A 16811-nucleotide genomic window follows, 5' to 3' on the forward strand; every position below is an offset into this window, starting at 1 on the left:
TTCAACCCCACACAGAAACAGTTTATCAAAGGAAAAAGCTCCCATTAAAACAGAAAAGAAAATAATCGTTGGCAGTAATATTTATTTACTACACTTATTATATCATTGGTCTCATTTATCCTATGTTTTACATTCCTTTTCATAGGAATCAGTGGTGCAGTAATGGCAGTTGCATCCCAAACATGGTAACATTAACGAAGCTTCAAACACAAGTCATTAAGAAAGTGATTAAGATATTATGTAATACATTTTTCATTCATTGTGTGCCAGTAAATAAAAAGAAATGACTGGTATTGTGTTACTTTTAAATGTTACATTAGCAACATTGAGCTGACAAAGTATCTGTGTTAACCGGCTACATCTGATGCCTCGGTAAGGACTGAGCATGACAAAATTATGTTGCAGAGAGAATCCTGATCATTTTTCTTTTGCCTTCAGCTTTTTTTATGTTTATCTTTTTGTTTTCTTTAAGTAGAAACAATTGAAATTCTTTTAATAAAAAAAATAAAAATAAATAAACACCTGGTCTGTAAAGACTGATGTAAATTGATTTGAACTTTCTGTCTGCTCCATATTTACACCAAACAGATTTGTTTCAGTATTCTGAGTATGATGTATTGAAGTCACAGTCATTCCTTTACTCCCTATGTTCTTTCGCAGGGAAGGTGAGACCCAGATGCTTTCAACTGTGTATTTATACTTATCACATCTCCATTCACACCAAACAAGCAAACTACAGGCAGCCAGCAGCACCATGCCATCTCTCTGCAGGTGCGCTGCACATGGCCCTGGCCTTTTACTCCCCCACTAACATCACACTGTATGCATATCATTGTTACATTTGTATTCTGATCCTGATCTGTCCAGCTTGATGAGATTTTCTTGCAAATATTAGATGTTTTTTTTTTTTTCCAAGAAGTAGAACGAATTTCAGGCATATCAGTTGTGATCTTCTTCATACTCTAAGTGGTTTGTTGTTTAAATTAGATGCAAAAAATAAATAAAAAAATTCAACTGAGACAAAATAGTGAGTGGAAGCATATTTTATTTTCAGACATGGCCTTCAATTGTGGACAAGACTAAGTAAACAGAGAGGCGGAGGGAGGAGAAGGTGGGGAAGAAGACAGATGGAGGGGTGGAGGAAGAAGGTAAGGAGTGAGAAAAGGGAGGGAGGGAGGGAGAATGGGAGCTTTGGCTAAGGAGGGAGATGCATGTCAAGACTGTTCATTGTGTGCAGACTTCATACTGTAGGTGCAAGGACAATATCTCCTTCATAGCAGCAAACAGACAGAGGAGCATTTGGTCTTTAAAAGCTTGAATTAATTCAGGGGTAAATATTATTTAAGTCCTGCAAATGTAGCTTGTTTATAGCTTTCATGATCATCAGCTTTCAATGATGGTGAAGAAATAAGAAAATAAATTAAAGACTCATTTAGCTTAAAAACATTTGTACACAGACTAATCTAAAGAGAGTAACATTTCATTTGTCCCAAATTTTTAGTAAACATTTATATGAATATAAAAATAGAAATATGACTGTTCCTTGTCATAAGTGCTTCAATCTCACAAAATCATTCAGTAGTAAAGACACAAAGAGTCACATTTTACTGCAGAATACTTCAAACACAGTCGAAAAAAGAAGGTGTTGATTTTCTGTACTTCATATTCAAAGTTCTTTTTAAATCCCATGTTCAAGTGTCCAAGTGTTCACTGTGTAAGGAGACAAGCTGTGACTTAGCAGCTGTAGAAAACCAGGTTTATACCATTGTGTTTTCTGCTGTGTATTTCTCCTGCTTCTGGTTTTCTGCATCTTAAACTGTTCCATTTGATTAAATTGATTGTTTTTTCTGCATTTAGGCAATATCCAGAAGTATCACATCCTGAACGATGCCAGTTTTGTTTCAGATATTTTGGTGTCATTGTCTTCTTACTCAAGGACACCAGCTGGTGAGAGGATACAGCATGCAGTGGACGGTCTTAAACCTGTAGAAGGCAGAGTAATGAGTTATATCTCAGAGGCCACTGTTAGTGAAGTCTGGCAGACTTTATCCAAAAGTGCCAAGGTCAGTCTTAAAGGACTTAATGTTTTTAGCAAAGCCTTCAATCATTTTGGTTTATTACACGCTTTTCGTGTTTGTGCATGTGTGTGTGTTACACCCTGCCACAGTTAGGAGGGAATTGTTGTGTTTAATGTGCAAAGAGCAAAGTGATTACATGAAAATATTACATCTCAAAGAGCTGAATGATGTAAAAAGCACCCTTCCCGATTATCCCAATGATTGATGATGATGTTAAAGATAAGTGGTAGAGGTGAACCATGCTTGTACCTACAGCAAACCCTTGCCCACTAATACAAAAATGGAGTTGCAATATTTGTTAAGAATTGTTACATCTTAACGTGCATCATAAAATATCATAAAATATCAAATTGAACTACTGTGGCTTTTTCTAACGAAGGAGATTGTTTTGGCAAAATATATTGTTCTATATCAGAACAATGTATCCATCCATCCATCCATCCATCCATCCATCCATCCATCCATCCATCCATCCATCCATCCATTCATTGATTTCAGGAGTGGTTATTAGATGATTTTAGCCAATGGCTGTCTATCTGCCCCTGTGTAAGGAGTCCTATTGATCTAAATATGGCCTACGGGTACATCTTACAATTGAGGACATAAAGCTGATTAATATATTAAAACTTTCCACCCCAGACACAATATAACCTTACAAAGAAACAGAAGGACTGCTGCACACAGGTGCACAGGCAAGGGCGCCTATTGTCTAGGTGTGGTCCAATGTTTTAACCTGCATAACTGTAAACACTGGCCTGATTGTGAGCGGTCTTTACAGCACAAACTAGAGTTTTTGCAATGGCATTAAACAGTTTACACTGTGGCTCTGTTTAAGCTCTGAGAGTACTGATGTGTCCAGATACAAGTTATACATTTTAATGCTAGTGTGCTACATCATCGTTCTTTGGCTCACAGTGAGAAAATAAATAAATAAATAGAGATAAAATATTCTCTGCATCCTTTACATGTTTCTTTTCTTCAACATACCAGGCTGAAATGGATGCCTCATTAACAGGTGAAGAACTTGATGGTGACCTGCTAAGGAGGTCCAGCCATTTGAATCAATTGTGTTTTAACAGGGAAAAATCTAAAACATAGGGCAGCGAGTCCTGTGAAGCAGGATTCAAAAAAATATTTTAATATTTCCTTTCACAAAGCTTTTGGGGATCAGAGACAGTTGCCCAAAACATGTAAGTTCAGTTGTGTTCAACAGTGAGAATATGCCATCTCTTTATTCAGACATTCCACATGTTGCAAAACCCTCACACAGCAAAGAAGGTGAAATTCTTAAAAGCCAAGGTATGGAAGGTTTTAACTAGTCCAAGTCAGTTGTAGCTTATTTATTCTTATTGCTTTATTAAAAAAAAACAACCTTATGAGACAAAGTGCCAAACAGAACAGCTCACAGAAACTATCTGAACTTCCTTCATATGAGGAAGCAAATGTAAAACCATATCACTTATTCTCTGCAGTGCACACCTGCATCACACAGCTGTGGCCTGAAGCTTTCATTGATGTCAGAGACGCTAAATACACTGATTTGAGCATGAATACGTTGCTCATATCTATTCATTTACAAATTAATGGAAGGGAAGACAAACCTGGAGGGATCCTCTTCCTTAGAAAAGCTCCCTTTCACTTCTATGCTGTTCATCTTGTTCTCAAATATCCCATAACTCAAAGTCACCTGTAGAGAAAACATATGCACACAAAACAGTAAGAAGATGGAAAAGTGAATGCATGTTTTGTTTGTTTGTTTGTTTGTTTGTTTGCTTGTTTAGTTGTGTGACAATACCTGTTGTGCTATGTTCCTTTGTCTTATGAGTAGCAGGTTTTCTAGGTGGGAATGAAATAAAGGACAGTGGACCATAGAGATGCCAAGTCTCTTTTCCACAATGAAGCCCACCGTACAGTCATCAGGGAGGCGGATTCTTGCTGATGTCCGCTCAAACTGAGAGCCACTGAAATGTATGCAACATACAAACACTTGTATTTTTAATTTAATATTTTTTTTTTTTACTCTTTTGAATGCATTAGAGTCTTGTACAGGGATTTACAGGTTGTGGCTTTTAATGATATTCTTTTAAGGGAAAACTGGTCAAAAAGTTTTAAAACTGTCTAACTTTTAACCTGAGGGACATTATTGGTGTTTTGCATGTTATGGCCCATTATCTATTCATTAACTGCACTTAAATGATGACCTTTTCCAAAGAACACCATAAATTTTTGGATTGATTTCCTACCATCCAGCCTTGGGCAGCCATTAGCTCTTTGAGAGCAGAATAAATACAACCTTGCAGAGGGTTGAAATTTGCCTTATGCTGGTGTTTCATACCTTTCAGCATTACTCAGCTTTCTTTTTTTATCAAAGTTATATTGCTGATTAATGCCAGTTTGTCTCTATTTGTACCTTATTTGTGCATTTTTGCTACAAAATGATATAACAAAATCCAAAGCAACAAGTAATAAAATTCTAATTTTTTCCAGAAATGCAAATCTTTTGGTCCTTCTGGAACTCAAAAGCCATAGCCTGAGCTGCATCACTGGGCAGCTATTGTATGAGTCCTAAAATGAGTTTTAAGATGCTCAGTGTGAGATATTGCCTGCTGTATTTCAAACAAGTTTCAAGTCAATTTCCAATGCTAGGACTGAAAAGAAGTCGCTGGCTGGGGATAACAATCTTAAAAACTGTGAATTTAATTAAATAAGCAACTTTGAAGTCTAGACCTTGAAAGAAAATACAACTTGAAGCAAAGGGCTCAAACCTACTAAACCAGGTTTAATCGTATCAAATAACAGCAAATTGCAAGCCCCCTCTCTAACAGTCATGCTGACTTTAGGTTCCTATGATGTCAAAAGTATATTAAAACTCACGAGCATGTACATTTGCATTACCTGGCCCATGGAGACATTTTTTCTGCCAGCCTTTTACTCAGACAGAAGCCAGCTCCTCCTGTAGCGAACCAGAACCGAACTTCCTTCTGATAGACAGCACACACAGTCATCAATAAATTTAACGTGCATGCAAATACACATAAATGTAACATAATTGTACTGAACACTGTTGATGCAAATGAGGTTTTAATAAAGCAAAGACACAACAAAGGGAAATCTTAACTCCCGCTACAACACTGTCCAGTAATGCTCTACATGTAACAGTCGGTAGAGCATGAAATTATCCCTGCTGTGGTAGCTTGCTCTGGTAGTTAGCCATTGCTTGGTAGCATCTGTAATTTCATAGGCAATGGCACAACTTTGGCTTTGCAAAATGCCCACTTCAAGGTTTAAATTTACTCTATCCAAAAGTATCAAATTTGCTCAAAAACCTTTTACATTTTAATTTCATTAGGTTACAGTTCCACATAAAAATCGTCAGCTGTTTGGCCTTCAAACAAAACACATTTTGTCTGCATTCCCTTTACGTTTAAAGGATTTTAATTCTGATCCACTTTCAAGGCATGTTTTTTTTCATCTTACACGCACACAGGAAAAAAGCAGCAGCTGACAAAAAAGGTAGAGACGCACAAACAGACATCATCCTCATACAGGAGCAAAGAACAAATCCTTAAAATAGAAAACTAAATCTGTATACACAGAAACATAAAAGGACTCACTGGAGTGTTACAAATATTTAGCAAACTGATATTTTATCTCTCACATACACCCAATGTCTGTGACATATCTGAAGAAAAGCAGGGAAGAAGAAGGCGGCCTCAGCGCTGAACAAACACTTAACATTTCCGTCAGCGACAGAGTTTTTTCCAAACCAGCTTTTATGACTAACAAGTCTGTTTGTGCTTCTATATGTGCTATTCCCATCCTGTTTCTCACGCAAACAGAACATTTTTTTATCTAATCTTTATAAACAGATATCTTACAGTGGTAATTGAAATGTTATGCTTGTGTGCTAGATTACAAAGTTTAATATATAAAGTAAGTTGTAATTTCAGGATAGCTGTGAGATTTCTTTTCTTTCCTTTTGATTATTGAATATTTGCTGTTTGAATATCTTCTTGGTCATCACGTGATGTCTTTAGTCTTGTTTTACTATAATTTTTTACTATTAGGCATTTTGCCAGTCATTTTATTTTCTTTCCCCTTCTTTCCCCTTCATGCTTTTCGTCCATTATTCTTCAGTAATATATAGTTTCATTTATTTTCTTGCATAATTATTTGCATGTTTTTCTTTCATTTTACCCTTTAGATCATTTTCTCCTACCATTTTCCCTTCCTTTTCCCTATACAGTGCAATCTATTAATCTTGAGACTGACTTTTAATTGAATTTTCTTTTTTCTCTTGAAATATCCTCCTTTTTCCTTTCCAAACCCTTCTTTCCATTCCTTCACTTTCTTCTTCGCATTCCTCCTTTCATTCTCTTCGCTGCCTCACATTTGCAACAGGAAATCGAAAAAGATGAGCAGGGAGATGTTTAGTAAAAAAAAGGAAAAGAATAGACGGAGGGGAGTCTGACATTTGTTTTTATTTTCTCCTTCAGAAAATAGCAGCAGATGGAAGGAGAAAGAGATAGCAGAAGGAAAACAGGAAGCAAAGGCTAATAAGGATCTATTTTTCAATATAAATGGATGCAATCAGAGCAGAGAGTGTGACACGGGGGAGATGAAGAGACTAATTTCAAGAAATGAACGAGAGAGATTGAAAACTGCAGAGCGCTTACTGGAATCAGGATGCACTTTAACGCTGTCTAAGCATTAACTCTGTGAACTCAGTGGCATACACACACACACACACACACACACACTAGTTACATATGTACACCTGCATAAGCATTTAAAACATCTCGACCTCACTCTGTATGCATGCCTATGTTTGTATGAGTGTTCAAACAAGACATTGATCACTCCCTAGGTGAGCAAAGGCCCCACATTTCATGCAGCTCTGCTCAACCCACACACTTAATTACATCCACCCTTTTCATCCATTTAGCACCAATGTGGGAGAAAATGAAAAACAGTGGAAATTATGGATTTTAGATGGTGTTGGTAAACCCCAGCCAGGTTAAATTTCTCAAGTAGAGCAAAAGAATAAGAAAAGGAAAAAAGAAAGAATTCGATGTTTGTTAACGGGTAGGTAAAGGAAGGATGATGGCAAGCAAAATAAGAAATAAAAACCTAACTATAGTTAATACATTCTTTTTACAACGGGATGTTTACCTTCATGGAAAGCTATCTGTGCTTAAGAGTGCTCGAGTTTGCATATTTTTCTAATGCAATCATTCTCCATATCTGCTTTTTGATCATGAGGACGCTTTTTGGGGTGAGGTTACAGTGTTGAGTCTCAGTAAAAGCAATACTATAATTTGTGAGGTTTTGCTGCAGGAATGAGTTATTAACCCAGATGAATTCATTTCAGTGTGGGTTTTAGGGAATCCGTGCTTACCATTATTTATTATAACCAACTGTTTTACTTTAATTTCTTTGTCATTTTGTCATATATTTAAACTTGTGAATATTCCAGTAATATTTTTTCAGTATCTGTTTCTTCGACAATGAGAAGTTGTCTCTTGATGAATTTATGAAACTAAAAAAAACAAAAACAAAAAAAAAACAAAAAGCTCAGAGAAGCAGACAAGATTCAGGGCTGAAGATGAATACACCAAAAAAAATCTAACAAAATAAATACATAAAACTAAAAAGTTAAGAAGTGTATTAAGTTTAATCAGCACTATGGTATACCGTTGTATTTCCCTCCAGAAGTTCGTGAGCAGTGATGGGCTTGTCCAGGCTCGGTTTCCCTATGTAGATGTCACCTTCTTGGGGGAAGGAGGAGAGCAGAGAAATGAGAGCTCCAGGGTTCACGTAGTTATCATCATCCACATGACAAAACCACCTGAGGAGTAACAAAAAGAAGAAGAAAAAAAAGGTTAATTTAGTTCTGGTATTTAACATAATTGTCTGGGTTTTTTCATCTTCAGTCTAGTTTTCATTTTCTTTGCACCTGATCATATCCAAAAATTACACATCAATTTTCCTCTGTGTCCCTTCTACTCTTGCAACAGTCCCCATGCAATCACTGGCTTAATCAAGCAGTGAATCAGTTCAGTGTTGAAATCTTTTTAAGTCTGTTATGATTCAGGACCACTTCGTTCTTTCACCACTGCGTTGTGTAGCTGAGGGGATTCTGAAGGAAAAAAGTCTTCCACCTAAAAGACCGCTCTGTGCCGTAGGTGCTTTGTGAATCTGTATCTCTTTCTGTCTGGCTAGAGGCCATCGAGCTGCTGTCTGTCATTCAGTAATTTCTGTCTGTCTATTTTACGACCTGCCCTCTCTCCACCCCCAGATCACCCCCACATCTCACACTCTAAACCTTGCAGTTTTTGGTATTTTTCAAAATTTTGCAGTAGGCTGAGTTACGCAAAAAGTATAAGGTTTAGTTACACATTTAAAATGCATAAGTATACGCATATACATAAGACAGAGCCTTCTCTCTGTCCTCTGTGTTTGTTTTGTGCACATTTCAGTCCATTTTCAGAAAGCTTGTGGCAAGCTGGAAAGAAAACTTAACTCCAATCCCAGCAATAAAGATAATATATATATATATATATATATATATATATATATATATGGATGGATAGATAGATAGATAGATAGATAGATAGATAGATAGATAGATAGATAGATAGATAGATAGATAGATAGATAGATAGATAGATAGATAGATTTTTTTTGGTGAGGATATCTGCTTATCTTCACAGGATGATTTTCACCATATTATTTTAAGTCATCATATAGTTTTTTTTTGTTTGCTTTTTGTTTCTTTTCTGCCAACTTAATAGCCACACATGATGTCAGAGCTTCATTCCAATCCAAAGAGATGTCAAACAACAGCAACAAAGTCCAAATTACAAATCTTCTGGTTCCAAACTTGTTTTCACTAAGAGCCTAATGGCTACTCAACAATGCAAACGGCTTCCTTCCAAACCAAACAGCACAAATCCGATGTTCCATGGGACTTCAGTGAAGTTGGATTGGTTTCTCCAGCCTTGGAACTAAACTGACAACACTCTTTCATTGCCCTTCTTAATAACAAGGCAGTCATCAGTGCCTTTGTCACACAGTAAACACAAGCTGTTAGATATTATATATGTAATCTATTTCATATACAACGCAGATTTGAAATTTCATCAGTTTTGGGTTAGGAGCTGATCACTTTCCAGAGGTATTTACAAGGTGCTATGTTTTTCTTGAGTGTGTTTCTGATGAAGAGAAACAATCAAATTAACAGTGTGATGAACTTAAATTATTAAGAGTGGTGGTGAGTCCAGAAGATTACTTTCATAGCAAGTGATGGCTCACTAAGAAAAGTAATGTGACAGTCCCGTCTCACAGGAGAACAGTTAGGTACGTTAGTGCCATGATTGACGGTTGCAAATTGTGAGATCACAACATTTCTCTAGGCTGTTGTCTGTCAAGAAGCATTCACATAACATGACAGGATTTGCACTCCATGAATTTCAAAGTGCCTTAGACACCTAAAACTGATTTTACTTCCAATCTGGGTGTTTAATAGTACTGCCTGAAATAAGCTATCTTTTTTAACTCTTGCTAGGTTGTACATCTTCAAAAAAAATCTGTCACAAAAAATCAGGGTTCTGAAACTGCTGCCTCCTGTACTGTCCACTGAGATCAATAAAGTTTAAACGTAATCTTAATGCAATCTTTAAATCCAGTGTGTAACAAAAATCGGTCTCACCTTTTGTTCGAGGCCATGAAACCGTCGTACTCTGCCGACATCTTGCAGGACAGAGCCTGCTGACTGTGATCTGAGTGGCAGCCAGTTACCACCATGTTATAACCTGGACAGAGAGAACAGGGGAGAGATAGATTCAGATGGATATTTTTTTCATTCAAAAGGGTCCACTAATATGGATGGGAATACAATTTTGCATAATCTACTTTTCTTCCAATTTTGCCCAAGCAAAACTGTTTAATGAAAAACTGAAAGAAAGTGACAATGTCTATAGAAAGAAGGAGAGATGTGAACTGTCAAAAAAAAACAGATCAGAGGGAAAGAATATAAATTGAAACAGGGATAAAAGAAATGATAGAAGGAATAAAGCAAAGGAGAATAATGTTTTAAAGGACAAGTGTGTAAGAGTGAGATTAAGAGAAAAATAAAGAGTGGAGAGCAGAGAGTATGCATGCACACACATGACCCAAATGTGACCGCTAAATTCCAAAGCAATGCACATCAATATTTTCTAATAACAGCTTCCACACTTCTGCTAAAGAAAAAAAAAGCAGCTTTTGGGTCCTGTCTGCAGGGATCTGCTCCCATTTCCTCACAGTCAGCCACTGATGTAGGATGATAAGGTCTGGCTTGCACTTTGCGTTTAAATTGACCATTCATTAGTTGTCACATCAGCTGGTGAAATAGGCTAGAAACAAGGGGCTGGATGGAAAAGAGAAGCCTGTTTCAAGCCATACAGCGGATGTCAAGCAGCAAATATGCTGCTGCATCATTGCAAGCAGCGTGTGTGCAATTCTAGATTACAAAGCTGTACAAGCAGTGTTTTGGAGGGCATAGTGCACACACCAGTGAGTTCTCATGAGTCTGACTTTGTTCACTGAAACATTGTGATGGTATGTTTATTTTGGCTAAGAGGACTTGCTAAAAACATCCAAGATATGTTCCATGTTTTAGATGCTTTTCTATTTCTTATACAGTGTGAAAATGAGATTTTCTTACCTTGTAAACTTAAGTCATCATCTTCAGTGTCAGTAAAAATAAATGTCTAAAGAACAAAGAAAGAATTAAAAGGGGGAGTTTGATTGGGGGTTCATTATGATTAACAATCTAACAAATCATCTTCTCACTGTACTGACTTCCTTTTAGATACTGCTAACTTATTATGACAGAGGTTTTCCATTGATGGCCTAAATAATAACTTACATGGACACACAGCACATACACAAAAACACACCTATGGTCACCAGTGATCAATGGAGCACTAAATGGCTGAGTTCGTCTCATCTTTGCCAGATAATAAATCTTAAATCTCACACACTCACTCTATAGTATGTCCCTGACACCACAGCTTTCTCTGGGTTTGCAGCCAGACCAACACACTGACAGACTCATAAACAGATTGATTTGTAGTGAAATACTGACATCTAGTGGTATAAAACTATAAAGATCATAACACGTTGATTTCTTTGGTCAAATGTTATGCAATTTCCCCTTTAAATGTCCTCTGAATATTTCTTTCAAATTAATCAAAACTGAAGTGGTTCTCTTTCGCCCTTTTCCTGTCATTTAAATCAAGCTGAGCCTGCAAACACTCAACAGGGAGGATTTTAATCTTTATGGTCTACAGGTATCAGAAATTGAGGTTTGCATCAGTGATTTGAGCAAGCAGCTCCATCTTCACAGGCCCTCAGGCTGAAGCATGCTGGGTGTTCGACTTTCTGTGCCAGTAAGGTACTAAATAACTTCAGAGTGGGACAAATCACCAGTTAGATAAGATAAAAACAAATCGTAACTCATTAATTCAACTCAAGGGACTGAATAAGTGTTTTGATTAAGGTCCCCACCAAACAAAAACCTCAGAATTCCCAGAAAGTTTCTTTGTTTACTAGGTTTAAGTGGTTGGACAAAGTCACTACCATTTTGCTTTTGATTGTTTTATGTGAATTCCTGGAGCCATTGTTGCACTGCACTATCCTGAAACTGAGAAACTGCACCTCACAACTTTTTTTTTTTTTCCTAGTCTGTAGCACCACATGACAGCTGCATTTCTCTTTACAACGCCACATGACACAGCAGCACCTGGATATTAACACTGTGGCCATTTTTAATGTGAACAATGGCTGATTCAGCAAAGAAGACCAAGAGGACATTTTCAGAGGAAATTATGAAAAAAATAGAAAAAATGACAGAACAAAGTCAGAGTCAACATCAGACTGACTTTTACTTGCTGGAGAGAGCTCAGAGAAGAGACAGGATGCGAGATGAATTAGCCATTGTTAGGTGGGGCCAAAGTGCAAAAATCTACCAAAGTTCAGTGGTGCTGCTTTAAAAGCAACAGAATGAGTTTTGTTCTGTTTTGTTTTAAATTCACACACACAGTTTTTCGTGATTTAATCATATTATGCCTGACTGGAAAAAAAATGGGGGGAAAGTGCCCTTTTTTATCTTATGTATTTATTTGGCCCTTTTAAGAAAAAAAGGTTTATTCAGTTTATCATTGTGATTTTACTACTTTATTTTGTAGTGCAGGGCTCGTCGAAATACCAATGGGCAGAAGAGAAGTATCAGATTGTGTACAACAGCATTTTGAGGCTAGTTTTTACCATAAAATGATGCAAAAGGTCTCAGAAACTGCATGTATCAAATATGATACATACGGCATTATAGGATTAATGCTTCTGGCAAAACGCCCAGCTTTGGTGCAGTTGGCAGAGCTTCTATCTCTTATGCAGGAGACCAGAGTTCGATTCCCAAAGGGGAAAATATTAATACCTTCCAGTTGGGTCCTTAGGCAAGACCCTTAATGCTACTGCCTAACCACTGTAAGTTGCTTTCGATAAAAGCATCTGCTAAATGACTGTAATGTAATGCAACAATTCTGTTGGAACAAGGCTAAAACCATGAATATTATAGATCAGGGCTATTCACTTCAGTCCTATGAGGGCCTCAGTCCTGCAGGATTTCAGTGTATCCCTGCTCCAACATACCTGACTCAAATTAATTAGTCATTGTGTAGAACTTCATAGGCTGTTGTTATTTAATTTGAGTCAGGTGTATTGGAGCAGGGATACATTGACAACCTGCAGGACTGTGGCCCTTGTAGAACCAAACAGAGTAGCCCTGTTATAGATAAAGGAATGAATCATCTGTGTTGTATATTGAACATCACATCACCAGCAATAAAGCCATTTCTGGAGTCCTGCAGTGTACAAAGTTTAAGCATAGATTTTGGATGTCAATTAAAATCATTTAATTTTGGTTTTATTTACATATTGAAAAGCATGCAGCCTTTTTGGAAAAATTCATTGAAATCTCAAACAAGTCTAATTAAATATAGCCATGGTGTGCATTGGTCTGTCACGTTGGAAAAGGAGCTGATCCAAGTCAATCTACATTCATACCCTCGTCCATGGTCACAAGCTGTGGGTAATGACCCAAAGAAAAGGATTGTGGATACTAGCAACTAGCAAAATGAGTTTCCTCTGCAGAGTATCTGGGCTCTTCACATCCAGAGGAGCTAGATAAGGGGGCTAGGACATCTTGTTAGGAAGAGGCATTCGGGACATATCCCACCAGGAGGGGACCCAGGGAAGACCCAAGCTATGGACCAGGCCAAAACGTCTCAAAAACATCTTGACAAACTAAAGCAGAAAGAGCTTTTCTTCTTTTACCAACTAGTCAAAGTTTCAAACTAGACCTCATCTAAATTTTCTGTTGACATCCAACATACAAAACATTGCATTCAGAACAATTTGGATACCTACTGACTCTTCTTCTTGCACTACAACCAGATCAGACTTTCAATTTGTTCAGTTCTTTTAGACAGCATTTCAACAGCCTTTTTTAAGACTTGCAAGTGAGCTTAATTCACAGTATCAGGACGTCCTGCTTATCATCTTCACAAGTAAACTTCAAGCAACCAAATGGCCCAAGTGGAGTCACACAAAATCAGTCAGTGCATGATCATAATCGTACCTAACACCCACCAGTATACCACAATGATTGCTCCAAACAATTGCATATTGGCAGCAAATGAACAGCTGAGATGGTGGGAACGTGGATTCTTGACTGTTATCGTGATCCTGTGATTACACAAGAATCCAGTTGCTTTGCAAACAATCCAACCTCTCCTTTGAGTTTAATGCTCTTTAGCATGCTAAAGAATATCAATTAACATATTTAGCTATATGTTATTATAATATATTTACAGGAAGAATGTAACGTAGGATGGTCCCATTATCCTTCAGCTCATAGTCTCACTTTGCCTAACTTTGTGGGGATGATGAGTAAATGTGTGTGCAATGCTTAACAGAAGCAAATTAGCTGCTGTTAGGTGACACTTTCTGTTTCTTATTTTTTATTTTTTAGCGCTGAGCAAACTGCAACTGCATTGGATCATAAGTCTGTTAGCAATCACTTTTCACCCATCTTGGGTGTTTGTGTGTGTGTGGGTGAGTATGATGAAGTTCTGCAATCTGCCTTCTCACTTCCTGTTCTATGACCAGTTTCCGTTTCAGTATTGTTAACAGAGTCACTACACGGCGGCTGCTTCCCCTCAGCCGAGACAACCGGCTTGCACAGCTTCCTGTGTCTCCTTGTGTGTTTTCTTGCTGCAGATTGCTGCATTTGTACTTGTGTGTTTATAAGACTGTACACATACAGCAAGACTGTTTTTAGATACAATAAGACAAAGAATCAGTAATAAATGATCCAGTGTTTTTTAGTGAGTTGATTGGTTTTCATCTTCCTTTTTCGGCCTTTCTGTGAAAACTTTCTGCTCTAAGACAGAAAAGAAGAAGTGGGTGGAGGAACAACTTCATCTGTTTTGCTTATTTAATAAAAATAATTACAGAATTAAATAATTTTGATATTAAAGTAAAATGTGAGCAAGTTTAAAGGACAAGTAGAGTTTACAGAATTTGAATGTAAATTAAATGACGTGAAACAAGCAAGTCATTCTGTCATGTGCCTTTAAACGTTTCCCTGTTCCTTTTCAATCATATGAGTCAGTGATGATTTCTGCTGCACCGACAATACCGACTACATTGTACGTTTTGTTCACAAGGATTAGCTTGTTTGATTTTGAGCCAATCTGGACAAATCAAACCACCGCAGATTAGAAATGTTGCACTGTGAGATAAACAGATGCTCATGTTTTGACATGCATAGATATAAAATGATCCTGCAAACCTCACTGAGAGGCCAATGAGAATATAAATGTGTGTGTAGAGCAATTTGACAGAGAGAAAAAGCTATTTTGAGATTTTGTTATTTATTGGTTTTAAATTTTACTCAGTACCAAAACTCTTATATGTTAACATTATCTGCAGCAAGACATTTTAAACAGAATACCAGATCCCAAAGTCACTGCTTTCCACAAACAATACATGACCTCATGTTGACTGAAGTCATTAAACCAGGCTAAAACCATTAAAAAGTCTCTGTGACTATATTTTGTAACTTGAAAAAATCCTGAACAGTCAGCAGAACCCAATTAGAATTATTTTTTATTAATTCCCTTTTTAATTTTATGCTTTATTTTTTACCAGATGTGAACTGGCTCACAGTTTTGTATGATCATAAGGCCTACAGCACATGGCCTCCTGGATCACATGGCTAAACTTTCCATGAAACAAATGCATAAAATGTTGACTTATAATTGCTTCATGATTCCATCATTAACTCTAAAAGCTGTCTGTTCTATCCGAAGGTGTGTACTTACGAAATTCTGCATTTAAAAAAGATAAAGGTATCCTTCATAAATTATGTTATTTCAGATGCATCAACATGCCTGATTTTCTCTCTTTAAAGTGACAGAAAATTTCTAGTTTCTCTTTTCTCATGGGGTTTTCCAAAAACATTTATTATTTCTTCCCAAACCAACATGCATTACTTTGTTGGCGCTGTAGTGTAATTGTCTCCTACAGATTTGACAGTTACCTGAGCTTTAACTTCCTGACTTAATGGCTGAAGTGTAAAAAAGTTTCAACAAACACTCACATGCGCCTTGGTCCTTGAGACCCAAGTCTCCAAAAGAAGCGCAAGTCGCGTCTTGTGGAACTTCCCGGTGGTTTTCACAGCGATATAGATGTCCTCTAGCTTTAGTTTGGGTTGAGTGACATATGAAGCTTTAGAAACAGCGTTTTCTCCGCTCCGCTCATTAAGATGTGATTGTCCTCCGCTGCTGCTATTGTAAACCGAGATCTCTGCGTCTTTGACGGCACCGGGGACCTGCGGCGCACCACTTGACGCTTGGTGACCAACATTTAGTTTGGGAAAGTTGCTCGTGTGTAATTGAAAATCCACGTAGATAATTATAAAGAAGGTGACAATCAAGACAAGCAGCCTCCGACGTATCCATCTTTTGTGCATGGTAAATCCAAACGTTGATAAAACCAATTGATAAAAGCAATAAAATGACGTCGTGTGTTTCCTCACTTGATCATCCAGATGTTTTTGATGGATTCGATTTTATTTCATAGCGGCTCCCCCATCACTTCTTCATCTTCCTCCTTTCGCAATTTCCTTATTATAAACTCATAATTATTATGGTGGTATCTTGACTATCAGAGAAGTTCAGATCTGAACCTAATCACAATTTTTTATTTGTTGTTGCCTGCTCTAAAAACAGCTACATGTGACGGATTTCCGATCATTTCTACATTTTAAACTCTTCTAAGCTGCACTTGACTGCAGTCACAGCTCTCCCCTGAGCTGCTACTGCGGCTGTAAAGTTAGAGGAAAACTACGTCAACGGATTTTGTCTGTCAAAATAAACCACAGTAGCGAAAATGACGAAAAAAACAACACTTCCGGTTTGGATTTTTCTTATTAAGAATAGTAGATTCAACAGGTAAGAATTTGTGTCCTACAAGAAAAAAAACTCATTTATAATTTTTCCCCACACTTAGAGGACTTAAAAAACTATTATTATTTTTATTATATAAAATATTGTTTTGTAAGACTTGTTTATGTTATATTTCCTTTGTCTCTAAACCAGGATATACAGTACATCATAATTATGG

The 16811-nt window shown here is 37.1% G+C and overlaps 1 protein-coding gene across 1 annotated transcript; it reads right to left on the reverse strand.

Moving 5' to 3' along the window:
- Nucleotides 1-1028: 1028 nt before the first annotated feature.
- Nucleotides 1029-16507, reverse strand: mfng (MFNG O-fucosylpeptide 3-beta-N-acetylglucosaminyltransferase). The gene is made up of 8 exons (XM_041983975.1): nucleotides 15787-16507; nucleotides 10786-10831; nucleotides 9790-9892; nucleotides 7773-7926; nucleotides 4974-5059; nucleotides 3874-4039; nucleotides 3680-3765; nucleotides 1029-1983 (listed from the first exon to the last, which is right to left on the reverse strand). The coding sequence occupies exons 1-8, from the start codon at nucleotides 16156-16158 to the stop codon at nucleotides 1932-1934; spliced, it is 1065 nt and encodes a 354-aa protein (XP_041839909.1). The 5' UTR covers nucleotides 16159-16507; the 3' UTR covers nucleotides 1029-1931.
- Nucleotides 16508-16811: the final 304 nt, after the last annotated feature.

Source organism: Melanotaenia boesemani, chromosome 4, assembly GCF_017639745.1.
Source record: "Melanotaenia boesemani isolate fMelBoe1 chromosome 4, fMelBoe1.pri, whole genome shotgun sequence".
NCBI lineage: Eukaryota > Metazoa > Chordata > Actinopteri > Atheriniformes > Melanotaeniidae > Melanotaenia > Melanotaenia boesemani.